Source organism: Saimiri boliviensis, chromosome 6 (assembly GCF_048565385.1).
Source record: "Saimiri boliviensis isolate mSaiBol1 chromosome 6, mSaiBol1.pri, whole genome shotgun sequence".
Classification (NCBI taxonomy): Eukaryota; Metazoa; Chordata; class Mammalia; order Primates; family Cebidae; genus Saimiri; species Saimiri boliviensis.
In genome coordinates, this window is record NC_133454.1 from 121110695 (window position 1) to 121137470 (window position 26776).

At 55.7% G+C, this 26776-nt stretch overlaps 1 protein-coding gene across 1 annotated transcript; it reads right to left on the reverse strand.

Annotated features, from left to right (window-relative positions):
• Nucleotides 1–1295: 1295 nt before the first annotated feature.
• On the reverse strand, nucleotides 1296–22351 carry FADS3 (fatty acid desaturase 3). The gene is made up of 12 exons (XM_003920214.4): nucleotides 21960–22351; nucleotides 8657–8767; nucleotides 7931–8128; nucleotides 7023–7124; nucleotides 6776–6898; nucleotides 6228–6288; nucleotides 5576–5652; nucleotides 4964–5061; nucleotides 4445–4541; nucleotides 4187–4266; nucleotides 3939–4064; nucleotides 1296–1634 (listed from the first exon to the last, which is right to left on the reverse strand). Exons 1-12 carry the CDS (start codon nucleotides 22170–22172, stop codon nucleotides 1583–1585), a joined length of 1338 nt encoding a protein of 445 aa, XP_003920263.1. The 5' UTR covers nucleotides 22173–22351; the 3' UTR covers nucleotides 1296–1582.
• Nucleotides 22352–26776: the final 4425 nt, after the last annotated feature.

Genomic DNA, 26776 nt, shown 5'->3' on the forward strand with positions numbered 1-26776 from the left:
AGCATCGAATGAGGTCAGTATTCCAGGTGCTGTCACGGAGACCCTGGCCACAGGCTGGGCAGGGCAGGGAAGGAGCCCTGTGGGTCCAAGAGAACATCCTAGAAGGGGAGCCCCTTGGAAGAACGGCAAGAGCTCATGGGAACGTGCAGACGGCCCAGCCCGCAGAGAGGAAGCAGGTGCGAGACTGTGGTGATCAGCTTTGGCCCTGAGAGCAGCTTTCTAGCTGTCTTGGAAGAGAAGACATTCATGAGCAGCCACACTCAGGGCCAGCTTGTGTGTGTGTGGAGTGGGGGCGGGTTGATGAGGCAGTGCAGGCTTCCCCTCCAGCTCCATCCCATGGAGGATGGTCCTGGGAAGGGCTGAACAGGAACTGGCAGAATTCGCACCTTTTCCATCTCCCAAAGAGAACCCAGTCCAGACCAACGGAAGCCCAGACAACGTCGGGGGCAATCCCTGCAGCTCGTGGGGCGACCCGGGCTCCCACTCCAGAAAGGCCTCACAGACATCCTCGCTCAGCTTGATTTTTCAAGCTGCCGACCATCAGATGAAAACCCTCAGCTCGGCTTGGAGCTGCTGGGGTGTGTGGGTGCTGGGGACTGAGTGATCCAGCCAGATCTTCCCAATTCTGAGTGCCCCAAGAAGCAACTCAAAGCCCTCCACAGAACTGTCCAAAACACACAGGCACAGTCCAGCCATTACCAGACGAGCCCGAGACCTGACTTCAGGGACTCGGGGACAGGAATGGCCACACCGCGGGCATCCAGCTTCTTCACTGCAGTAACTACGGGTAAGCACCTGGTCCCAGGTGGACTTCAGGGAGATCAACGTTGCCTTCTTGGGACACTGGGCAAAGGCTGTACCACCTCCGCTGGTGCGATGTCAGGTGTGGTGCTGAGATCAGCAGGTGGCCCACTGCGTGGGGCCCTTTGATGCTCCCATCATAGAGGGCTGTGGGAGGCCAGTGCAGGTCCAGAGACACAACCATCTTCCCCAACCTGTGTCCAGAGGTGTCTACAGACACGGTCCCCAGGCCTGGGTCCTCACCTGCTGGGCCTGCTCATCCCATCATGCAGAAGGGTCAAGTGACTTGAAGCCCAGCAGGCACAGGAAGTGAATAGGCCCTGGGGCAGGTCTGAGTCCAGGCAACCGTGGGCATCTAGAGCTGAAGGGAGCTCCTTAGCGTTCCCCGCCCCCGCCCCAACAACACACACAGGGCCGAGAGCCTGAACACTGTTGGGACATCTGGGCAGACGCCAGCTTCAAAACTCATGCAAATTCACCACTCCACTCCATAATACATCTGGATGTATTTTAATATTAAAAATAACAGCTTTCCCCTGATTCTTGCTTTAGGAAAATGTGCTATGCTCACCTTCCCTCTACCCCATCCCATCAGGCCCACAGCCAAGGCCTAGGGCTGCTGAACACACATGTGAGGGGGCCAAGGGGAAGATAACAGTACCAGGAGGGCAGGCAGGGCACCCCCAGGCTGGCCAGTGGAGGGGCAGGGGTGTCGATCCCGCCAGGGGCTGGCTTGGCTGCTGGTGCCCTGAGCCCTTCTGTGCCCGAGGGGGTGCTGCCTTCACTGATGGAGGTAGGTGTCCAGCCAGATGTCACCAGACTTCTTCAGGGACCTGGGAGGTTGGTGTGGGTGTCAGGAGCTCAGTTGCAAGACGCTAACACTCTCTATCCCCCATGGTAAGTGTCAGTGGAAATATCCCATTCCCTGTGGGTTCCCTTCCCTGGGGGCAGGCAGTGATGTGGGACCCAGAGGCTGGGTTGTGAGAACAGCTGAGTGCTCATTCTCTCTAGATCAGGTGAGTGGTGTGGGGTAGGGGAGCTGGATGGTAGCCAAGGCCAAGTTCAGGCATAAGCCTCAGGGGAGCTGTCCCTCCCGCACCCAGTTCTCCATTGCCTCCTCCTGCTGGGCACTGCAACCCAGAGACAGAACCTGCCCACCCAATGTTGGGCCCAATATTGAGCAGAGGAGCCAGAAATGTCAAAAACTTGCTAGGAAGCCCCATGCCAGGGGCTCTAAAGGGGCTGTGCCAAATGCCAGGGGCTCAGAGCATCAGGCTGGGAGGGGTCATGGAGGAGAAGTGGGCGTCTGAATACCAGCACAGGAAGGAAGGGCATCCAAGTAAGGGGAACAGCGTGTGCAAAGGCACAGAGGTGTGAGACTTAGAATCTGGCCTCTGTTCTCCATCTCCAAGGTGGCCACAGGGCTGAGTGGCCTCCACTCTACTCTTTCCACTTCAACTCCTGCCCACCAGTCATTCCCAGTAGGGGCGGCTTTCCAAGATGCAAGCTCAGTGTGTCCCTCCTCTGAGCGCCTGCATGCCTGCCTCCGTTATCTATGCCATGAGCTTGGCATTTAGGGTCAAGTGCCCTCTGCCTGAACGTTCTTCACCAGATGTCCCCCGGGCGAGGCCTCTCCCCTCCTCCCTGTCCCTGCTCACATGCCAGCCTGTCAATACTGCCCATCCTACCACCTTATTAAAAATGCAGGTCCAGCTGGGTGTGGTGGTTCATGCCTGTAATCTTAGCGCTTTGGGAGGCCGAGGCTAGGAGATCAGGAGGTCAGGAGATTGAGACCAGCCTGGCCAACATGGTGAAACTCTGTTGCTACTTAAAAAAAATAAATAAATAAACTACAAAAATTAGCTGGGCATGGTGGCGGGCACCTATAATCCCAGCTACTTGGGAGGCTGAAGCAGGAGAATCACTTGAATCCTCGAGACAGAGGTTGCAGTGAGCTGAGATCCCGCCACTGCAGTCCAGCCTGGGCGACAGAGCGAGACTCTGTCTCAAAAACAAAAAAAAAAAAAACAAAAAATCATGTCTCAGGCAGCCAAGAGATGGTAGATCCCCTCACATGCCCTCCAGAAAGTACCCTCTGTACAGCAAGCTTGCAGGGTGAACTTCATGCAGGTGGTCCTTATGAACCTGCCGACCACTAGAGATTGATAAACGTCTATAGGAGGGGGTTCTCTGTGCCATGAGCTTGGCATTTAGGGTCAAGCATCAGTTATCAGACAGTTTTGCTTGAAGATGTATTGCCCTTGCCATCCAACAGGCTGTGTTCCTAGAATCGGAGATCAAAACAGGCTCCAGGGAGCTTCTTGCCTTCTTGGAGCTCAGCAAACAGCAAGCAGTTAAAATAACAAATAAATTACAGAAAATGGGAGACGTGCTTTGGCAAAACAATAAAAGCCCCTCAGGGTGGGGAGAGGTGAGGGGAGCAGGTGATGACCAGGCAGGGGCTGCATTTTTTTTTTTTTTTTTTTTTTTGAGAGAGTCTTGCTCTGTCTCCCAGACTGGAGTGCAGTGGCGCGATCTCGGCTCACTGCAACCTCTGCCTCCCAGGTTCAATCAATTCTCTTGCCTCAGCCTCCCGAGTAGCTGGGACTACAGGTGCATGTCACCACGCTCAGCTAGTTTTTGTATTATTTTAGTAGAAATGGGGTTTCACCGTGTTGCCCAGGCTGGTCTCGAACTCCTGACCTCAACTGATCCGCCTGCCTCAGCCTTCCCAAGTGCTGGGATTACAAGCATGAGCCACTGCTCCCAGCCCTGTGACATGGCTTCTGTTCATAAGTCCCTATTAAGTGTTTCTTTCCGAGAAACTGGATCTGTCAGCTTCTTTCCTTCAGCCTTTGGGGGTAGGTTTGCATAGACCTGCTCACCACAGGCACCGCTGTGTTTGTGGGACAGCCCGAGTCTGCGGTAGGTGCTCCAGAAATTCTTGCTGTGTGCATGAAGGCTGGGGAAGCGGGGAAGGGCATGGGATGAGGACAGAAAGGTCTGAATGGCAGCTCTTGGGGAGGGGCCCGTAAGGCTCAGAGGCCCCAGGGGGGCAGAAGGAGGCTGACCTGGACAAGAGCAGGCATAGACCCTGGGGAAGCCACTGGAGCAAAGGGTTCAGGCTGCAGCCTCACCTGACAATGTCCACCAGCGCAGTAAGGAAGGGCTTCACCTCATAGCTAAGGCCGTGCTTGGCACACAGCGACTTGACCAGCGGGGCTACCCGGCTGTAGTTGTGTCTTGGCATCCTGGGAAAGAGGCTGGGGGTGGGGAGCGTGTGCTGGCACCTGAACTGGGAGGTTTCCAGCGAGAGGCCCTGCCCACTGGTCTCCTCCCACAACCCACTCCCCACTTCCCACAGGCCCCCAGCACCCGCACTCACTGGTGCTCGATCTGGAAGTCGAGGTGCCCGCTGAACCAGTCGATGAAAAGCGAGGGCTCCACGTTGCAGGTGGCTACCAGCTGCCGGAAGCCGGTGGAGCACAGGTGAGGAGCCGTCCAGATCCCTGATCCCATGGCCCTGTCCCCCACCTGGCAGCCCCACCAGGGCCTCATGCCTCCTTTGCCAGCTGGATCCTAGCTGGGATACTCCCCGCCCCACCCAGGATGGGCCCCACCCAGCCCCCCTACTGCTGCCCACCTGAGAGCTGACCCAGTCCCGGTGCTTCTCATGGCCGATCTCCTTGGGGATGTGGTTTATCTGTGTGATCCACACAAACCAGTGGCTCTCCAGGACCCTGTGGAGGAGGCTTGGGCACTGCCCTAGGTCCAGCTCACCACTTAGGCACCCTGAGTGCAGGCTGGAGGGTAGCTGTCCCTGGGTGGCCTCGGCTTCCTTATCTGTACAATAGGATTGTGGTAATCGCCCCCTTGCCAGTGTTTAAAGAACCTGAGTGGAGCAGTGTCCACTGTGAGGCTGAGCCCAGAGCAGCCCTGCTCTCAAAGGAGGACACCCATGGGGCCACTTACAAGCCACGCCATGCTCCCTAAACCCGCCGACCCTGGGCTCCTCTCACACTTGTGTTTATGTGATTCTGCCAGCGAGCCAGGAAGGCAGTAACACCGGGCTCATTCTGCAGACGGGGAAAGGGAGGCTCTGGTGGGGGGTGCAGTGGAGTCACCTGTCACCTGTGTGTGACCTCACCACTCCCTGCCATACCTGACAGCAACAAAGAAGAGCAGCACCCCAGGGACGCCGTAGAAGGGGAGGTAGGATAAGAAGAAGCGGGCATAGAAGCTGGCGGCCCAGAGCAAGTCCTGCAGAGGAGGGCAGAGGCGACACCGAGGGGTCACCAGGCGCCCGGGGATCTGGAGGCCTGGCAGGGGGGAGGGGGACCTCAGGTTCCAACCCTTCTGTCTGATTTGCCTCAGAGCCCAGGACAGGCCACCACCCCCTCTGGTTTTCTCAGTTGAGTAAAGGAACAGGGTCCTTGCCTTGCCAGCTCACAGGGCTGACCTTAGAGATGAAGGTGTCATGCAGGGTGTGTTGGGGAAGGTCCTGCCAGGGACACAGAGGCCTGGCAGAGGTGGCCCAGCAATTCCTCCCAAGAAGACACCCTCACCGAGAGAGATCCCCACACCTTCCATCCCTCAACCCCCGCATGCACGCAGTCACCGGTACACTCGTTCTCCTGCTGCGCGCACACGTGCAAACCGCACCTCGGCACGCACATGTGCACCCAGTGTGCCTTCACGGGCAGGTACTGTCCCCCGAGACACTACCTCCTGCCACAGCAGCCGGATGCCCGGGGTTCTGGGCAACCCCACTCACCGCCCACTGCATGCACACCAGCATGTATGCCAGATTCTCCACTTCAAAGTTCACCAGGATGAGCATCGGTGGGCCAACTGCAAGAAGGGGCACGAGTGCGCTCAGGAGGGGGCCGGGCTGCCGAGGCAGGTGGGCAGCAGAGTGAGGGGCTGTTACCCCAGGAGTGCTCCTGGGACCTCCTGCACCCAGTTCTGGTCACATCCATCTGGTAGTGCTGGTCACATCCGTCTGGGATGACCCCACATTGCCCCTGACCCTGTGTCCAAGCCTCCCCAGGCTGCCCTCACCCCACAACTTCCCGCCTCCCTTCTGCCTCAGGTCAGGGCCAGCCTTGAGTGCTCGCTCTGTCCACCCCAACAATGGCCCAAAGTGTCTAGGGCCCTAGACCGCTCTAGCGTGAGGGCAGGAAGAAATTCTAAGTGCGGCTTGAGGAAGCTCCCAGCAGGGATGTGATGGCCTGTGGCTGCCAAGTGTCCCAGGCAGAGCAAACAGCTGGGGAAAGTCATGGTGCTGGGACAGTATGTACAGGCTGCAGAGGCTGGGTGGATGCCGTGACAAGGAAGCGGAGGTGGTTGGGAGTGGTCCAGGACAGCGGGGAGGACAGTGCAGGCCCAGGCACACCCCCACCCCAGGAGGACAGAGGGACACTCACTCAGGAAGAAGTACAGGTGCTGGTGGTTGTAGGGTAGGTACCTGCGTTTCTTCTTGCCGTACTGTGGAGACAGGCAGTGGCTGGAGACAGCAGCTCTCCAGGCCACCTCCTTCTCCCAGGCAAGATCACAGGGCTGGCTGGGGCCAAGGGTCAAAGGCAACTCTAGATTCTAGCAACCAGGTTGGTTGTCCCCAGCAGGTTGGGAGGTGGGAAGGAAAGACACGGGAGCGGGGCTCAGCCCAGCTAGAGTGAAGGCGAGATCAGGAAAGAAGTCAGGGGCTAGGTCAAGGGTTAGATCAGGAACTACATCAGGGGCTAGGTCAGGGGCTAGATCAGGAACTAGATCAGGGGCTAGGTCAGGGGCTAGGTCAGGGGCTAGATCAGAGGCTAGGTCAGGGGCTAGGTCAGGGGCTAGATCAGGGGCTAGATCAGGGGCTAGGTCAGGGGACAGATCAGGGGCTAGGTCAGAGTCAGAGCGGGGACTCATTTCATTAGTTCCCCTGAGCTGCAGGCCCAGCCAGAGGGTGTCCACATCCCTCCCCACCCACCTCGATGGATGACTCTCCCAGGAGGAAGAAAGGTGCCACCGTGACGTCTGGGTCTTTGTGGAAGATGTTGGGCTTGGCGTGGTGCTGGAAGTGACGGAAGTTCCACCAGTGGGCGGAGAAGCCCTGTGGGGTAGGAGAGGGCTCTCAGGGGCAGGCTGTGCTTCCCACTCTGTGCCCACACACTTGGGTAGACCCAGCGCCTCTCCCCCAGCTCAGCACCCGGCTGCCAACTCACCCCCACCCTCACCTTTAGCTGCCCCATCACGAACTTCTGGGCCACGTGGTTCCACTGGGATTTCTTGAAGACGGAGGCATGGCCCAGGTCATGCTGCAGACACCAGGACTGAGCCTGGGGACACAGGCAGGGTCAGAAGCTGTTGGGAAGGATGGAGCCCCAGCAAACTCTTTCAGCTTGCCAGGTATCCCTGCGTGAATGCTCCATTTCAAGACCCTGTGGGCCAGCGTCCTCTTTTTACAGATGAGAATTGAGTCCCAGGGAGGTGGAGGGGCTTGTGTCATGAAGGCGCAGGGCAGCAGCCTAAGGCTCCATGGCCCTGTGCTTGATCGGGAATTTTTTTTTTTTTTTTTTTAAGAGACAGGGTCTCACTATGTTGTCCAGGCTGGAGTGCAGTGGCTATTCACAGGCGCGATCCCACTACTGATCAGCACAGGCATTTTGACCTGCTCTGTTTCCTACCTGGGCCGGTTCACCCCTCTTTCCATTCCTCAACCCCCGCACCCACACACAGTCCCTGGCACACTTGCTCTCCTGGTGGTTCCCTGCTCCCGAGGTCACCATATTGATGCCGAACGTAGTGGGGACACCCAATCGGCATAGCTCACTACAGCCCAGAACTCCTGGGCTCAAGCGATTCTCCAGCCTCAGCCTCCCAAGTAACTGGGACTACATGCACGTGCCACTGCGCTCGGCAGGATTTGTTAAGTAAGGGACTTCCTGGATCATCTGGAATGCAGCTTGACCCACACACACACCTGATTGGACTTCAGGCTGTTCACTCATTCATCTGTTCATTCGCCCATTCATCCATTCAAGGCCCATTCATTCATTTAGCAAATATGTTCCCAATGCCCAGGTGCACAGGGGCCTACGTCTGTTGGGCAGTTAGGGCGGCTGCAATACAGAGCTGGGGTCACCTGGGAGATGGCCAGGATGAAGGCGGCCAGGGTGCTGGGCACCCAGCCAGGACCCAGGAGGTAGATGAGGAGCCAGGCCAGCACCTCCATGGCCAGGATGTGGCCCAGCAGGAAAGCAAAGAAGGTGGGACTGGCATCAAACAGCTTCATGTCCTCGGCTGCCTGGTGCAGGGCTCGGAAGTCCTCGACCAGCTGCGCCTACCATAGCAGAGGAGCCGGTCAGCCAGGGAAGCAATTCCTCCCCACCCCCATTCTCCTGGAGCCCCAGCCACTCCTCCCAGCACCAGGCCCAGGGGTGTGTGCAAAGGGGAATGAAGTGACAAGAACATCCAGCCCAGGATGTAAGCTGGGGCACTGGCTGGTGGCGAAGCCTCCTTTCCCTCCCAAAAGGTATGGTAAGAGGCTGCAGTCAGGAGAGAAATTAGCTCATCAAAACCCTCCTGGTAGATGAGGATGCTGAACGACAACCGGGAAGGAGCTGGCCTCGGGATCTGAATGAGTGCCTGGCTGAACCAGGTCTGGAGCCCTGGGCTTCTCAGGGCATCCCTACAGCTTCACTTTCAACTTCCTGCCCCCTGGGAGGGGAGGGCAGGCCCAGCCCTGGCCCTGCATCCCCTTGGGCAAATGCTGATGGAACTGCTCCAGGCCACCTCTCGATGTCTCCCTCCCAGCCCTCCAGCCATCCCACTTCCTCAGGGGCCGAGCCTCCCTCAGGGCCCTGCTCACATTCAGGGGTCCATCCTGGCTGGGTTCCTCTGGGGCCAGCTCTCCAATCAGCAGGGGCTGCAGGAACTTACGCACAAAATTGAGATCTTGATGGAAGACACGGAAGGCATCCTGAAGGAGAGCAGACAGTCAGGCGGACGGACAGACAGACACAGCTGAGTAGCACAGTAGCAGCCAGCAGAGACAGGCAGAAGAACTACGGATGGATGGGCAGAGCAGACCACAGACGGACAGAAAGTCAGTCGGCTGATGAACAGTCAAAGGCATGGGGCCAAGTGGGTCCGCCTTGCCCATGAGCCCTCCCTGGTCCTCCCAGGGCCCCAGGTTGTTCTGCTTTTCGCCCATCACCTGCTGTGCCCCATTCACTTCACCCAGCACAAGAGCCCTTCTCTGAACACGGTCAAACATCTACAGCTCTGGATTTACAGAAAGACCTCCCCGGAAGACTGATTTCTCCCCTGCCCCCGAGACAGAGTCTCACTCTGTTGCCTGGAGTGCAGTAGCGTAATCTCGGCTCACTGCAACCTCCAACTCCCGGGTTCAAGCAATTCTCCTGCCTCAGCCTCCTGAGTTAGCTGGGTCTACAGGCTTGAGCCACCACGCCCAGCTAATTACTGTATTTTTAGAGATGGGGTTTCACCACGTTGGCCAGGATGGTCTCAATCTCTTGACCTCATGATCCATCCGCCTCAGCCTCCCAAAGTGCTGGGATTGCAGGTGTGAGCCACTGTGCCCAGCCCAATAAAGATACTGCCTGACTTATAAGGGTCCCAAAGTTTTTTGCTTTTGTTTTTGAGACATACTCTTGCTCTGTTGCCTAGGCTAGAGTGCCATCGTGTGATTTTGGCTCACTGCAACCTCTGCCTTCCAGGTTCAAGCAATTCTCTGCCTCAGCGTCCCGAGTAGCTGGGATTACAGGTACCTGCTACCACGCCTGACTAATTTTTGTACTTTTAGTAGAGGTGATGTTTCACCATCTTGGCCAGGCTGGTCTCGAACTCCTGACCTTGTGATCCACCTGCCTCAGCCTCACGAAGTGGTGGGTTACAGGCATGAGCCACCATGCCCGGCCATTTCTTGAACCACAAAAAAAGGTTTTGCTTTTCCAAAGAGCTTTCTGTAAGTCATACATGTTTCCACTGCATGTAGAATAAAATCTGGGTCACAAACATTTGATTTACCCCATTTTTACAAACATAGGCAGTGGGTGAAGGGTAGGTGGGAAAACTTATAACAGGACCACTGGGTCATGGGGTGGGGGCGGATCAGTCAAGGGCCACACACATTGAGTTCTTGGGGGTTTGTGAGGAAGACACTTGAACAGTTAAACCCATTTGACTTACAAAACAAGAAGCAGGAGCAGAAAATATAATTTTTCTTTTTGAGACAGAGTCTTGCTCTGTTGCCCAGTTTGGAGTGCAGTAGCACAATCTCAGCTCACTGCAAACTCCATGGCCTGGGTTCAAGCGATTATTTTGTCTCAGTGATTATCTACTCACCTGAGTAGCTGGGATTACAGGCGCGTGCCACCACGCCTGGCTAATTTTTGTGTTTTTAGTAGAGACAGGGTTTTGCCATGTTGACCAGGTTAGGGTGACCCACCATGCCTGGCCTAATGTTTTTTATTTTTATTATTATTATTTTTAAAGTAAATAAAGTGGGCCAGGCACTGTGGCTCATGTTTGTAATCCCAACATTTTGTGGAGGCCGAGGCACAAGGATTGCTTGAGGCCAGGAGTTCAAGACCAGCCTGGGCCACATAGTGAGACCCTGTCTCTATTTTTTTCTTTTAAGACAGAGTTTCATTCTTATTGCCCAGGCTAGAGTGCAAAGGCACGATCTCAGCTCATTGCAATCTCCACCTTCCGGGTTCAAGTGATTCTCCTGCCTCAGCCTCCTGAGTAGCTGGGAACACAGGCATGCCCCACCGCACCCAGCTAATTTTGTATTTTAAGTAGAGACGGGATTTCTCCATGTTGGTCAGACTGGTCTCGAACGCCTGACCTCAGGTAATCCACCTGCCTCAGCCTCCCAAAGTGCCGGGATTACATGCATGAGCCACCTCATCCAGCTGCCCTTGTCTCTATTTTTACAAAAAAAGAAAAAAAAGTAAATAAAATGAATAATCTAACATTCTTACAATTCTCTGTAATAGCTGGAGTTGGGGTGGGGTACAATGCAGAAGGAAGGAGGAGGATGGAAAGAGGGTGAGAGTTGATAATCAACATGTTGTAAGAAAAAAAAAAAAAAAAAAAAAGGAAGAGGTTGAGAGGAAAAGACAGACTGGGAAAAAGATAAATCCAGGGAGAGAGACCAGCCAGGAAGTGGCTCCAGAAGTGAAGCAAACTTGAACTTCACAGCGAGGCTCACTTAGCATTCCGGATCTGCCCGCCGTCTTAGTATTGCAATCGGCTCATTAATTGTTCACAGCTCGTCGACTGCTTTTTTTCCTTGTACTTTCAGAGGGTCTCTCAGAATGGGCTAGCCTGAACCGTAGCAGCAGGAGCTGGGTGGTGGTGTCCCCACGGGTCTGGAGAAGGTGACTGAGAGGCCTCCCAGTGGCTAAAGGAAACACCTTTGAAGAAAGCTGATGGAGAACAGGCGCCTCCTATTGTCCTCTTACTAATGAGCCTACCAGCTGGTGTATCTTAAAACAGAAGTGACAGCCAGCGGTCCCTGAAGTCACTGCCAGGACATTCTCCTACAACCCTGGGGCAAAAAGCACTTCAGGCCCCTCCAGCACCCACTAAGAGGTAAAACCTACATGGTCTACTAGGGGTCCCCTTTCCTGCTCTTACAGGCCCAGAGCGGCCTGGGGACTGGGGAGCTGGTAGGGTGTGCCCCTTCTAGAATAACCCAGGCTGGCTTGGCTCCATCATGACAGAAGAGGGGACTGTGTAAGTGCAGATCTCACTTCTCTGAGATGAATCTTGAAGGAGGGGCAGCAAAATTGGGAGAGAAAGGGGCAGAGGCAAGGCTGGGGATCCCCAGGAAGCTGTCTGGGTTCCCGGCTGCCAGCAGAGTTAGGGCTGGTGTCGACAGGGGAACCAGGAGGGAAGACTGGTAGGGCTCTACTGAGTCACCACTGGGTGACTTTGTTTCTTTTTTTAGAGATAGAGTCTTGCTATGTTACCCAAGGTCAGCCTCAAACTCCTGGGCAAACCAAGGCAACAAGACTTCAGGGTCTTTCTGGGTCTGGAATGCTGAGCATTAACTCTTAAAATATACTTTTTTTTTTCAGACAGGGTCTTGCTGTGTCGCCCAGGCTGGAGTGCAGTGGCGCAATCACTGCTCACTGCAGCCTCAACCTCCCAGGCTCAGGTGATCCTCCCATCTTAGCCTCACCTGGAGTTGTTAGTACAGGTGTGTGCCACCACACCAGGCTAATTTTTTTTTTTTTTTTTTTTTTTTGGTAGAGATGGGGTTTGTTTACCACGTTGCCCAGCTGGACTTAAACTCCTGGTCTTAAACTCAAGCAATCCACCCCCCTCAGCCTCCCAAAGTACTGGAATGACAGGAATGAGCCACCACGCCCAACCCAAAAAAACACTTAAAATTTTTTTTGAGACAGGGCCTCGCTCTGTCACCAAGCTGGAGGGCAGTGGTGTAATCATGGCTCACTGCAGCCTTGAAATCCTGGTCATAAGTGATCCTCCCATCTCAATCTCCACTGCAGCTGGGACTACAGGCACAAGCCACCATGTCTCATTAACTTTTGAACTTTTTTGTAGAGTCAGGATCTCACTATGTTGCTTAGGCACGTCTTAAACGCCTGACCTCAAGTGATCCTCCCACCTCAGCCGCCCAAAGTGTTGGGATTACAGGCATGAAACACACCTGGTCTCCAATTCTTAAATTTATTTATTATTTTTTTGAGACAGAGTCTCGCTCTGTCGCCCAGACTGGGGTGCAGTGGCGCGATCTCTGCTCACTGCAACCTCCGCCCTCCAGGTTCAGGAGATTCTTGTGCCTTAGCCTACTGAGTAGGTGGGATTACAGGAGCGAGCCACCACACTGGGCTAATTTTTGCATACTTTGTAGAGTCGGAGTTTCACCATGTTGCCCAGGCTGGCCTCAAACTCCTGAGCTCAAGCCATCCTCCCACCTCAGCCTCCCAAAGCGCTGGGATTACAGGCGTGAGCCACCACGCCCAGCCAATTTTTAAAAAATCATAGCAAAATATACATGAAATTTACCATGTTAGGCGTTTTCAGGTGTGCAGCTCAGTGGCATCCACAGTGTTGTCCCACCATCACTACCATCCAGCTCCGGAACTTTCCATCTTCCCCAACTGAAACTCTGTCCCCATTAAATACAAATTCTCCATTCCCTCCTTCCCCTGCCCCCAGCAACCACGACGTTACCACGCTACCTCTGTCCGAACAGACCTCCTCCTCCAGGAACCTCATCTGGGAGAAGTTACATTTTGTCCCTTTGCGTCTGGCTTGTTGTCACTCAGCCCAGTGTCCTTAAGGTTCATCCAGGTTGCAGCACCAGGTGGCAGCACGTCAGGATGTCGGTTTTTTTGACAGAGTCTCACTCTGTCGACCAGGCTGGATTGCAGTGGCTCGATCTCGGCTCCCTACAACCTCCACCCATCAGGTTCTGGCAATTTTCCTGGCTCAGCCTCCCAAGGAGCTAGGATTACAGGTGCCTGCCACCTCACCTGGCTAATTTTTGTATTTTTAGTAAAGACAGGGTTTCACCATCCTGGCCAGGGTGGTCTTGAACTCTTGACTTTGTGACCCATCCGCCTAACCCTCTCAAAGTGCTGGGATTACAGGCATGAGCCACTGTGCCCGGCCGATGTCCTCCCTTTTCAAGGCTAAGCCAGTGTGATGCCGGTTTCCTCTCTCTCCTTTGAAACTCCCCAGACACACACACACACACACACACACACACACACACACACACACTCACGCAGACACACCTCAGCAGGCATCACTCAGCAGGCATCACACACCTCAACAGCCCACCTCGGTAGGCATCACTCAGATGCTCAGAAACATGCCCACGATCACAGCCCACATGAACACTCAGCCAAACACAGCCTTGCACACACAGTACGCAAAGACCCACCAGGCATGCACAGATGCACCCGGCACAACACGCAAGCTGTGGCTGCGGCCCCAGAATCTCCTCCCTCTCAGCCTTTCCCTCTTTCATCCCCTGTTGGTTCTGGGGCCACCTCCTTGAGCTGAGGATCTCGGGTGCAGATTGGTCTCCTCGCCTCCTTTCCCGTTGGTCCTGATTCACCTGGGCCAGGCCTGTCGAGGCACTGACAGGGGAGGGCAGAGCCAAGCCCACCCAAAGGTCTTCAAATCAGGTCTACCCTTTGTGAGGAAAAGGGAAAGTGTGAGCCCCTCAGGGCTGTGTCAGAGAACCCCAGAACCATGGACAGGGCTCCAGCCGGGGAAGGGACAGGTGGGGCTGTGCCAGTTCCCTGAGAAGCAGGCTAGGCTCTCGGGGCTGGGTGGGCACTCCGGGAGCTGTGCTTCTCATGCTGCCAGGGAGCACCAGCAGGGCAGGGTGCTCAGGCTGAAACCTGATAGACCAGCAAACAGCCTTTTCTGGAACCCTGGCTGAGGTCATGTGACCCAGTCGCCTCTGGGCCTCTCCTTAAGGACCTGGTGGCCAGGCAGAAGCTAAGACTCAGAGAGAGAGGTTAAGCTATTTCTTCAAGGTCACACAGTTTGGTTTGACTGAGGTTAGATCAGAACCCAGGTCTGCTCTCACTCATAAGTGGGAGTTGAAGGATGAGAACATGTGGACACAGGGAAGGGAACATCACACACCCTGTCGGGGGGTGAGGGGGAAGGGGAGGGAGAGCATTAAGACAAATACCTAATGCATTCAGAGCTTAAACCCTAGATGATGGGTTGATGGGTACAACAAACCACCATGGCACATAGATACCCGTGTAACAAACCTGCACGTCCTGCGCATGTACCCCGGAACTTAAAGTAAAAACAAAAACGGCCGGGCGCGGTGGCTCAAGCCTGTAATCCCAGCACTTTGGGAGGCCGAGGCGGGTGGATCACAAGGTCAAGAGATCGAGACCATCCCGGTCAACATGGTGAAACCCCGTCTCTACTAAAAATACTAAAAATTAGCTGGGCATGGTGGCGTGTGCCTGTAATCCCAGCTACTCAGGAGGCTGAGGCAGGAGAATTGCCTGAACCCAGGAGGCGGAGGTTGCGGTGAGCCGAGATCGTGCCATTGCACTCCAGCCTGGGTAACAAGAGCAAAACTCTGTCTAAAAAATAAAAAAAAAATTTAAATAAAAAAAAAGGTTAAAAACAAAAACAAAAAACAGTGCTGTGGCCACTTCTGGACCAGAGAGGAGGCAGCTAGTCTCCCAGGTGGGGTGCGAGGGTCCTTGCCACAAGGCCAGTCACTATCTCAAGAAGCCAAGGGTCTGGCTGCTAGAAGCCTGGGCTGCGGGAGCAGGAGGGTGGTTCTTGGGTCTCATCAGTGGAGTCTCAGGGAACCTCGGGAGGCCCCACTCTCACCCACCGTAAGCACACCCAGAAATGTCCACCCAGGGGTATGTGCATCAAGCCCCGTGACCCTCCCCCACCCACACCCAAGCGAGTGGAAAGCAGCACTCGAGATTTCTCGTTGGGCACCTGAGCAGTGGAATCAAACGGCACCCCCAAGCACAGGCTCCTGGAGGCAGCGACAGGCCCTGCGCACAGCGGCCCCCTGAGAGGTAGGCAGAGAGCAGCTGCTCAACAGCAGGTGGGCGAGAGCCGACCCTCCACAGCCCGCAAGGCAGGGGCACGAACCATTTTGCCGGTGAGGAAATGAAGGCTCAGCAGGAAGGGATACATGCCAGGTCACAGTTTTGTTTTGTTTTTTTTTTTTTTTGAGACGGAGTCTCACTTTGTCGCCCAGGCTAGAGTACAGAGGCATGATCTCGGCTCACTGAAACCTCCGCCTCCCAGGTTTAAGTGATTCTCCTGCCTCAGCCTCCCCAGTAGCTGGGATTACAGGCGTGTGCCACCACACCCAGCTAATTTTTGTATTTTTAGTAGAGACGGGGTTTCACCATGTTTGCCAGGCTGGTCTAGAATTCCTGATCTCACGATTTGCCTGCCTCAGCCTCTCAAAGTGCTGGGATTATAGGGGTGAGCCACGGTGCCTAACCAGGTCACAGTTAATAGTGGCAGAGCTGGGATTCGAACCCAGGCCTGTCTTCCATGATGTTCATGCTCCCTTAGGATACAGAGACAGCTCAGCCTGGCCTTGGTCCCTGGAAGCCTAGAGTGGCTCAGTTGGCCATAGAAGCCCATGCCCTGCCCCAGCCCCACCATTAAGTCCGCACAGCGGCTAGACAGAGTAGGTGGCCCAGAGCCAGCCTGCCCAGGATGGAACCTGAGCTGCTACCCAGGAGCCAGGGAGACCCAGATGAGAACGCATCCCTCTCTGATCAGTATTTTCTCATCTGTAAACTGGGAACCACAAATGCGCATCTCACAAGGCTGCTGGGAGGATGGAGTCAGTGGCGGTAAAGCACTTAGAAGGGGCCTGGTAGCTGGCAAGAGCTCCACAGCCCAGCTCTTATCTGAGCCTGGCAGCCCTGATGCGCCTTCTCCTGAGAGTCCACTTAGAGGTAAGTGCCTGTGGGAGGAGCCTGCAGGTGTAGGGGAAGAGAGTGGAGATGCTGCTTTTCCGCCTGCCTGTTAAGTCCTGGCCAAGCCTGAGGCTGAGAGGAGGAGCGGGCAGCTTTCTAGAAGAATTGAGAACATTCTAGATCAGTCAGGAAAGAGGAGGAGGGAGCAGGGAGTGTGGCAGGGCTGCTGAGGGCTCAGGTGGTCGGGGTCTGTCCTCGCTGCCTCCTCAGGCCTTTGCAGGAGGTTGGGGTGACAGGGCTATACCTCAAACAACACCCCCATGACGTTCCTGCTTCTCTCCTCTCCCAGGTAGGTGGGTAGAGCAGGAGCATGCCCAGCACACCATGCTCCATCCCATCCTCTCCCTGGCGCGCCTCAGAGGAGGCCAGTGGGGAAGCACTATCAGCATCCATTTTACGGATGAGGAAACTGAGGCCCAAAGAGATCCAAAAGACACACAACTCTAAACATGGCACATCCAAATTTGGCCTGTGTAGCAGAGCCCAAGTCGAAGGCAGACACCCCCAAGAAGCCACCCCTGTCCCCCTCAGTGTCCTGGTGAAGGGTGGGCATACATGTGAGGGCTCCTGCAGCCAGCATCTTGGCCTCACAGGTGTCGCTGTGGCCACGACAGCCCCAAGGCAGCTACAGGCTCTGGCCCGTGGTCCTCTCTCCACCACTGACCTCTGGCTTCACTACTGGATCCCACTTGTTTCATCAGAAACCCGCAGGAAGAAAGGGGGAGGGATGCCCAGGGGCGGTATCCTGCTGACGCCACCAGACAATCCCGATTCCTCCCACAGGGAAGGGACAGGGCACGGCAGCCCTTCTGGGGAAGGGGCCTGGATGGGCAGTGGCCTTGCAGAAAATGACTGCCGGGGGGCCCAGGGCAGTCACATTTCATGGGAGTGGCCATTAGGGGGACTTTCTCAACAGGCTGGAATGCAGTGGCGTGATCTCGGCTCACTGCAACCGCCGCCTCTTGGGTTCAAGGGATTCTCCTGTCTCAGCCTCCTGAGTAGCTGGGATTACAGGCGCCCCCCCCCCCCCACCACGCATGGCTAATTCTTTGTATTTTCAGTAGAGATGGGGTTTCACCACATTAGCCAAGATGGTCTCGATCTCCTGACCTCGGGATCCACCTGCCTCAGCCTCCCAAAGTGCTGGGATTACAGGTGTGAGCCATGGTGCCTGGCCATTTGGGGACTTTCAAGGCAGTCAGTGTGGTAGGAGGGAGCAGAGTAGCTCCAGAGCCACTGCCCCCCTCTGGTGGCCTCAGATCTACCCCTCCCCAGCTCCCACCCAAACGCAAACCCCACCCTTGTGGCCCAAGTACAAAGGCCCCACCCTTTAAGGGTCCCAAGAAGGTTCCATTACACTACCCAGTTTTAAATTCAGTCTCCTCATCTGCAAAATGAGTAACAACAGGACTCGCCTCACAAAGTTGTTAGGTGAATTCAGTTACCACATCTAAACCCCTCAGAACAGTACATAGTCAACAACTGTTGGCTGCAATTACTATGATTCAACCTCTGGTGCAGCACTGGCCAGCCCAGACCAGGCTTAGAGAACCACTCAAAAGGAAGGTGCTAAGGCAGAGGGCTCAGAGGGTTTGCTGGAACTTGGATTTTCCCATAGTTGTGAGGGCTTCAGCCCAAAGGGCAGCAGGGCTGCTGGGAAACCCCTCATCCACCCTGAGGAGCTGTGGGCAATGCGTTCATCATACCCATGAATAGAGCTTTGTTGCCCATGGTAACCAGGCACCCAGATGTCTAGTACCATCCTCACAGTGTGCCCAGTACAAAAGCATTCTTATCCTCATCACATTAATGGGGAAACCGAGACCCAGAAGTGAAAGGATGTGTCCAAGGTCACAGAGTGAGGCCAGGCTGGCTCCCTCTCTAAAGACTACAGGAAGCTAAATCTAGTGGCTCACACTGGACCAGTGTGCCTGTGTCCACAGCCTCTCTTACTCTCCGCCCTGGCCACACTCTGCCTCTTCTGAGTGGCCTCCCCTGGGGAAGGCAGGTCCCCATCCTCCCTTCTCTTACCCTCTACTCTTCTAGGAGGCTCTGCCTTCACTCTCTCCATTAAGGATGCTTTCAAATGTCCATCAGACTGCTCTGCTCTCTGGGGCTCCCCATCCTCTTTAGAATAAAGCCAAAGTCCTTCCGAGGACATAAACATCCAGCATGAACCAGCCCAGCCGCCTCTAGACCTCACTTGCCAGACCCTCTCCCCACCGCTCTCTGCTGCAACCACGCTGTATTACTGAAACACAGGACACACAGTCCCACCAGCCGATCCCTCTGCTGGGAACTCACTGCCTGCAGAAGTTTTGCTCACAGCCACATCTTCAGAGCTGAGAACCGTGCATGACATAGAGAAGGTGCTCATTGATGGACTGAATGAGTAATCATTGAAGAATGAATGAGTGGTGGAAATAAACAGGCTAGACAGCAGCATAGCATGTACTTGAGAACATAACTGTGGATTCAAATCCCACACCAGTCACTGAATTTCAAGTCACTTTGCCTTTCTGAGCCTCTGTTTTCTCATCTGTCAAGTGGCAATAACAATAAATGGTGCCCAGACACCTTGAGAATTAAAAAGAGAGTTTCAATAAATCAAGCACTGAATTCAAAACCTGGCACATAGTAGGTGCTTAGCACATGGCACTTGTATACTATGGCCAGCAGCGGCTGGGCCTCATCCCTCCCTGGCTGGCTCTGTTAGTATCAGGCTGCCTATGACTCTTAGACAAACCTGGCCAACGGCCCAGAGCATTCTCCCCAGGCACCCGGCTTTGTGTCCTAGGATGGCTACAGGCTGACTTCATGGCACAGAAACTCTGGGAATTTCCTGGCAGGAAGGCTTCGCTGCCTGGACATGAGAACAGCTGATGGGCAGCCGGGGCTGGTGAGAGGTGGCAGCCGGAAACCAGCCCTGGCAACTGGCTGGCCCAACTCCACCTGAGGCCACCGCCTGGGATGAGATGGCTGGGGTCTGGGCTCAACTACACGGGACATGAGGCTGGCCCAACCCCTGGTCTGCCCTGTGGGCTCATCATGGACAAAGACGGATCGCTCCACCCCAGCAACCCTTTGGCCTAAATGGACCAGGTGTTTCTTGCAACTCTGGTCCAGGGTGTGGGCCTTGAGGGAGCTAAGAGACAGCCTAAAGTGGCTCCTTCCTACTACAGATAGGGCCGTAATCAGATAAGGTCACCCAGCGAAGGGGTAGCCGTGCAGGGCTGTCCCACTCTACGCTGCAGTGAGCAGGACACACTCATACTTAGGGACCAGCAGCATTGACTGAACACAAACTACTACCTGGCAGGCCTGTGCCATGGGCTTGAGAAGACACAGGCCTGCCCTCAGCCGGCTCACCATCTGCCCCAGCTCTCCCCACTTTACAGATTAGTAAACTGAGGCACAGAGGAGTGATATGCCTGCTTCAAGGTCACTCAGTGCCTCCAATAGCAGAGCTGGGACCCTGCCGCAGGGAGCAGAGAGATGTTTTTAAAACAGATCGTATTAGCTATGAATCAATGAGAAAACTGTGTGATGGAGGTCTCAGCAACCCAAGCTCTAAATGTTCAGTCAGGAATTCCAGTTGAGGGAAACCTCAGCAAAGGCCTGGCACCAGGCAGGAAGAGTGATGAAATAAAAGCTTTCTGTATCCCGGCTGGGCATGGTGACTCACGCCTGTAATCCCAGCACTTTGGAAGGCCAAGGTGGGTGGATCATGAGGTCAGGAGTTTGAGACCAGCCTGGCCAACATGGTACAACTCTATCTCTACTAAAAATACAAAGCTGGGTGTGGTGGCATATACCTATAATCCCAGCTACTCGAGAGGCTGAGGCAGGAGAATTGCTTGGACCTGGGAGGCAGAGGTTGCAGTGAGCCAAGATGGCGCCACTGTACTCCAGCCTGGGTGGCAGGGCGAGACTCCATCTTGGGCCGGAGTGTGTGGGGGGTGTGGGGAGTGGGGGAGGAAAGCTTTCTGTATCCATACAGAAAGATCAGAGCAGGCTGGGTGTGGTGGCTCATGCCTGTAATCTCAGAACCTTGGGAGGCTGAGGCAGGAGGAATGCTTGAACCCAGGATTTTGAGACCAGCCTGAGTAACAAAGAAAGACTCTGTTTCTATTTTTAAACAAATAAAAATAATTAATAATAAATAAAATAAATACATTTTTTTAAAAGATCAGGGCAGGCATCTGCAAGACCCCTTGAAGGGAGGCCAGTGCTCAGCCAGGCTAAGGGGGAGAGACTGTGCCCCTTATCTCGCCATGCCCTGGCAGAAAGGCAGGCATGTACACCCACACTCACCCAGCCATGCAAACACCTGCACACTGAGATACTGCCCCCGGCTGCTTCAACCCACGGCTGTGCTCTCCCCTCAGGCCAGTACCTGGCCCTTGAGCAGCCACAGACAAGTTTCTCTTTTATTTTTAGAATTTCAGGAGGATTCTTATCCTCACTCCTCAGCTTCCTGGGATGGGAAGGGAAAAGAGGGGCTTTCTTCCTCAAAGAGTCAGGTGAAGATTGTCTAACACAGGCGTCCCCAAACTGCGGCCCCCTGAGGCCATTTATCCGGCCCCCCGCCGCACTTCAGGAAGGGACACCTCTTTCATTGGTGGTCAGTGATAGGAGCACAGTATGTGGCAGCCCTCCAACGCTCTGAGGGACAGTGAACTGGCCCCCTGTGTAAAAAGTTTGCGGACGCCTGGTCTAACACGTGGGAGATGGCCATCAGCAGAGAGCAGGTGGCCCTGGCAAGAGTGATAGTCCTGGGACAGGACAGAATCTCCTCTGCTGCCCACAGCACTAAATACTTAAAGAACTGAGGGCAGCACTCAGGATTCATGTCCTTGGGTCTTGAAGACCTTCCTGGTACCCAGTGTGGCAATTTAGAAATTTGGAGGGTCAAGGACAGGGCGTCGTGGCCCCAACTCTTGTTCTCGAAGGCAGGGTGGGGGGACTGAGGAAAAGGGGCTGGTGTGGCTGCTCCACCACTGGACCCCAGCCAGACAGTCCCCAGGCGCCAGACTACATTCCCTCCCTGTCTAGACAGGGGCTGGGAATGGGAAGTTGGGGTCCCCAGAGTCCAGCCTGTTCCTGGGGTGACTGTGCTTCCCGGAGAGGCCCACCTCCCCTGGCTGGCAAAGCCCTCCCATATGCAGCTGCTAGCCCGGAGAGGTGACTCACTGTCCCTTAGCTCTTTACAGCAGCTCTTGGGAAAGCCACAGACCTCAGGCTGGCCCAGCCCCCAGCCTCTAATGGCATAGCCTTACTGGCCCCTGGGGACCCTGCCCTGCCCCACCCCTAGCCCTCAGCACGCACTCAGCATGGGAACCCAGACTGAAACAGGGACCTGGGAGCAACAGGGCAGCCCGTCGCCTAGGGCAGTCTCTGCAGCACGACACACCCACCTCTGAGGCCCCCTCCTCCCCCGCAGACCTGCTCCCTGGACAGCGATGGGTCCTCCACGCAGGGAAGCGGCCTCCGTACCCCATATTTGACCCTGGCTCGTCCATCCCAACTCTGGGTCCCGGCGTGGAGGTCAAAGGTCAGCGAAGGGAGGGAGGATGCTAAGGCCCCACAGGTGGAGGGGGACATCGAGCCCAAGGCCGAGCTCCAGGCTCCACTCGCCGATGGGTGGCTTCCCTACGGCTTACTTACTGTAGCGTCCTCAGCGCCGTGGTGGCCGATGAGGCGGCTGCCCCCAGGGTGCCGCTGTTCCCAGCGGCTGATGTCGTAGACGCGGCGCTCGATGACCAGCCACTTGTCGCCAGGCTGGTCGTGCGCGCGGATCTGCTCCCAGCAGAAGATGGGCAGCGGCGCCCCCGGCTGCGCGGGTCCCTCCCGCGGTCCAGGTTCTCCGACTCCGCCCATGCTGCACGCTCGAGTCTTGGAGGTTCACCCAGGCGGTGACCGAGATCCGAGCGAGACCCCGACGAAGCGAGGCGCGCTCCCGGGTGCCGTCTCCGCCGCCGCCCGCTGCTCCGGCCCCGCCCCGCCGCCGCGGCCGCCGTACGAACAAGCGTGCGCCTCCCGGCCCGCGGCGCAGGGAGCTCCCCGCCTTATAACTGCGCGGACGGTGCCCGCCTCGCCGGACCCCGCCCCCGGCCCCGGCCCCGGCCCCGGGAGCCGGCTGACCCCCCGCGTCCGCTCCAATCCCCGCGCCGGACCTCGGCCTCCATTGGTCGCTGGGGAGGGCGGCGTCGAGGCGGCCCGCCCCGCCCGGGAGGACGGCGGCCGCCCCCTAGCCCTGCCCCGGGCACCGTCCCGTCCCCTCTCCCCGGCCTGCGGGCGCCCAGGTTCTCGACTCCGCCCGGGTCGCGGGGCGTGGGGACACAACGCGCACCTGTTGGGCGTCCTGCGGCGCATCGCCGCGCCCTCGGGGACCCGAGGCGGAGTCCCGGTCTGCGAGTCACGGGGCCTAGGGGAGTTTCCAGGCGTGAGTCCTGGAACGCCAAATCCATTGCGCCCAGAGTGGGGACGCTGTCTCGGGGTGACTGTGAACAGCCTTCAAATCATGGGCCCCAACGTCTGCGTGGCCCCCACCGCCGCTGCAGCTCTCGCGGAGCCCTCTGTTGGGGGCGGGTAGCCTCCCCGCCGCCGTCATCGCTGCAGGGCTGGGGACGCCCAGGCGGCGACGGGGCGTGGGGGGCAGGGGGGTAAGGGAGCCGAAGGGCACTGGCGCCTGGAGACGGGTGCCGCCACCCACGTGCTGAGGAGACCTATGCTTGTTACTGCTTTCCTACCCCTTTTTGGTTTTTGTGTCGCGACGGGGGTCTCACTGTCACCAGGCTGCTGTGTAGTGGCAGGATCTCAGCTCACTGCATTCAGTCTCGAATTCCTGGACTCAAGCGACCCTCTCGCCCGGGCCTCTCAAATGCTGGGACTACAGGCATCAGCCACTGCACCTGCCCTCCACCCCCTTTTTAAATTTAAATAAAGTCAAGTCCTTTTGAAAGTGTAGATAGCTCCCCTAATTGCTTCGGATTTCTTTGCGATAAAGATACCTGTTCCTGGCCGGGCGCGGTGGCTCACTCCTGTAATCCCAGCACTTTGGGAGGCTGAGGCGGGCAGATCACAAGGTCAGGAGTTCGAGAACAGCCTGGTCAATATGGTGAACCCCTATCTCTGCTAAAAACACAAAAATTAGCTGGGTGTGATGGCGGCCACCTGGAGTCCCAGTTACTCACGAGGCTAAGGCAGGAGAATCGCTTGAACCCAGAAAGCGGAGGTTGCAGTGAGCCAAGATCGCACGACTGCACTCCAGCCTGGCAAAAGAGCGAGACTCAGTCTCAATCAATCAGATAATCAATAAGACACCTGTTTCTAAAAGTTAGGCGTTCACACCAACAAGGAATTCAAATCAGGCGAAGGTTGCTTCCAGACCACTGGTCGTCAAACTTGTCAAAGCTCTATCAGAACCACCTGGAAAGCCAGAACCACCCAGGAGGGTCATTCAGTGGGGCTGGTGTGGAGGCACAGACTTACGTTGGCCAGCTCACAGGTGATGCTGACTGGCTGGTTGGGGAAATGCACTTAGAAAACCCTAAGTATACTTCTCTGATATGCTAATATCTTGTCTTATTCTAAAGAGGACCAGGATCCCCTGAAGGACAGAGGCCCCTGATACCAGGAGCTCCTGCCTTTGCTCGTCGGGACATGCAGCAAGGCCCATTATGTCATCAGGCACCGGGGCCACCTGGGCCCTTTCCACTGAGGCACCCACTGACCATATCCTGGAACCCCAACCTGGCACATGTGTGTGGGGGTGCATGGCCCTAGCCCAAGAGGGCTGCAGGCACCCGTGCCCCCCACCATGTGCACACAGCACAGGAGCAGAGAAGGCAGACTCGTGGAGGAACACATCCCCTGCACCAAAACCCAGCGCTTCCACTGGGGCCGTGGCCCTGCCGCCACCTTCAGCAGCCCTGGGTGGTCAGATGTGGCCACCCCGAGGCTCCTTCCTCGGGGCCAGCCCTGGCCTGGTCTCAGCCCCTGTGTGTGAGGTGGCTGGAGGCTGTGATAGGTTAGGACGTCCACCTTTCCCAGCTGCCCCCAGAAGCGATGGGGAAGATGAAGTGAGGGGGACCACAGAAGCAAGCAAGAGCTGTGAGTGAGGGCAGGGACCGAGGCCCTATTGGCCAAGTCCTCCTTGAAGGCATCACTGGGGAGGCTGCGCGGAGCTCCCCAGAATACCCCTCAGGAAATAGGGGGTGCACACAAATGGCAACACCCACACGAAAAGGCACTCAGCACGCTAATCATCAGAAAACTGCAGATCAAACCACAATGAGATCCCATCTCACACGTGTCAGGAGGGCTCCTACAAAGAAGAAAAAGGCCTGGAATACCAGTGCTTTGCGAGGCCAAAGCAGGGGGTCACTTGAGCTCAGGAGTTCAAGACCAGCCTGGGCAAATGACAAAAATCCACCCCCCCCTTTTTTTTTTGAGACAGAGTTTCACTAGGGTTGCCCAGGCTGGAGTGCAATGGTGCAATCTTGGCTCACTGCAACCTCTGCCTCCCGTATTCAAGCAATTCTGTCACAGCCTCCTGAGTAGCTGGAATGACAGGCATGTGCCACCACGTCAGGCTAACTTTATAGTTTTAGTAGAGATGGGGTTTCTCCATGTTGGTCAGGCTGGTCTCAAACTCCCAACCTCAGGTGATCCGCCCGCCTTGGCTTCCCAAAGTGCTGGGATTACAGGCGTGAGCAACCGCACCCAGCCAACAAAACCCCATTTCTACAAAAATAAACAAAAACTAGCAGGGTATGGTAATGTGGGCGCCTGCAGTCCCAGCTACTTGGGAGGCTGAGGTAGGAGGATCGCTTAAGCCTGAGAAGCAGAGGTTGCAGTGAGCCAAGATCATGCCACTGTGCTCCAGCCTGGGCAACAGAGGGTGACCTGGTCTCAAAAAATAAAGAAAATCACGAGCGTTGGCAACGATGGGGAACCCTTGTGCACTGTTGGTGGGAATGTGAAATGCTGCAGCCAACTACAGAAAAGAGTATAAAATGCCTTTAAAAAATAAAGATAAAACTACCATATGATTCAGCAATTCCACTTCTGGGCATATACCCAAAAGAACCGAAAGCAGAGTCTTGAGGAGAGATTTGCACATCTTGTTCCTAGTAGCACTGTTCGCCAACGGCCAAGAGGTAGAGGCAGCACACTGTCCATCCACAGATGCTGGATAAAGCAAACGTGGTCTATGCGTACAGTGGAATACCATTCAGTCTCAAAAAGAAAGGAAATCCCATCATATGCTACGACACAGATGAACACTGAGGACGTTATGCTAAGTGAAATAAGCCAGTCATGAAAGGACAAATACGACATGATCCACTTAAATGACATCCCTAGTACAGTGAAATTCATAGGAAGTAGAATGGGGGTTGCCTGGGGGTAGGAGGAGGTGGAAAAGGGGGGTTAATTAATGGGTACAGAGTCTCAGTTTTGTGAAATGAAAACGTTCTGGAGATGTTTTACAACACTGTAAATGGACTTAACAGTACTGAACTATACACTTAAAAATGGTTGGCAGGGGGTGGTGGGAGGGCTGAGCATGGTGGCTCACACCGGTAATCCCAGCACTTTGGGAGGCTGAGGTGGGTGGATCACAAGGTCAGGAGATCGAGACTATCCTGGCTAACATGGTGAAACCCCATCTCTACTAAAAATACAAAAAATTAGGCATGGTGGCATGCACCTGTAGTCCCAGCCACTTGGAAGGCTGAGGCAGAATTGCTTGAACCCGGGAGGCAGAGGTTGCAGTGAGCCGAGATCGCGTCACTGCACTCCAGCCTGGGTGACAGAGACTCTGTCTCAAAAAAAGTGTTCGCATGCACCAGGGGCACTCAGAGAGGCCCAAGTGGGTTATCTAGAAAACCCATGCAAGGAACCCTGGTGGCTGGTGTCAGCTAACCCTCCCCAGCCACCTCCAAGCACCCTGCAGCTGTTCAGGAAAGGGATCTAGGATGCTGGTTTCTGCTGTGGGCTCTAGGGCTGGGCTCGTGATCCACCCTGGAGCCACCATTTCCTCTGTGTCACTTCTGTGTGCCTCACTCTACTCATCTGCAAAATGGGAGAACAGTACTTTATAAGGTGCTGTGAGGATGAAATGAATTAGATCTGAAGGGTTTATTTAGAATCACGCCTGGCAGTCAGTGCTGCTGTTAGCTCTGGGTGGGAGATAATGAGGTGAGCATGTGCATCCTGCAGGAGTTTCAGTTCTCTGTTTATCACCTCCCCCCGGGGGGCTGACAGCAGGCGATGCTATTGAGAGGCAGGCAGAGCAGGTCTGAGGTGTGGGACCCTCTGGGAGGTCTCTGGAGTGTGGCCTGTTGTCTCCTAGGTCTTGGGGGTGGCTGGGCCAGGAGCACGGAAGCTGGGGGACGATGGACGGCTCCAGGGCCCAGGCCGCCAACTTCCTTTGGCCCCCAGCTGACCCAGGCCTGCCACACAGGAGTTGGGATCAC

Coding starts and splice junctions, on each gene's coding strand:
- FADS3 (XM_003920214.4), bottom strand. CDS start 22,172: ATGGGCGGAGTCGGAGAACCTGGACCGCGGGAGGGACCCGCGCAGCCG. Junction 4,542..4,963: donor CTCTTCTTTGTTGCTGTCAG/GTATGGCAGGGA, acceptor CCTCCTCCACAG/GGTCCTGGAGAGCCACTGGT. Junction 4,267..4,444: donor GGGACTGGGTCAGCTCTCAG/GTGGGCAGCAGT, acceptor GGCTTCCGGCAG/CTGGTAGCCACCTGCAACGT.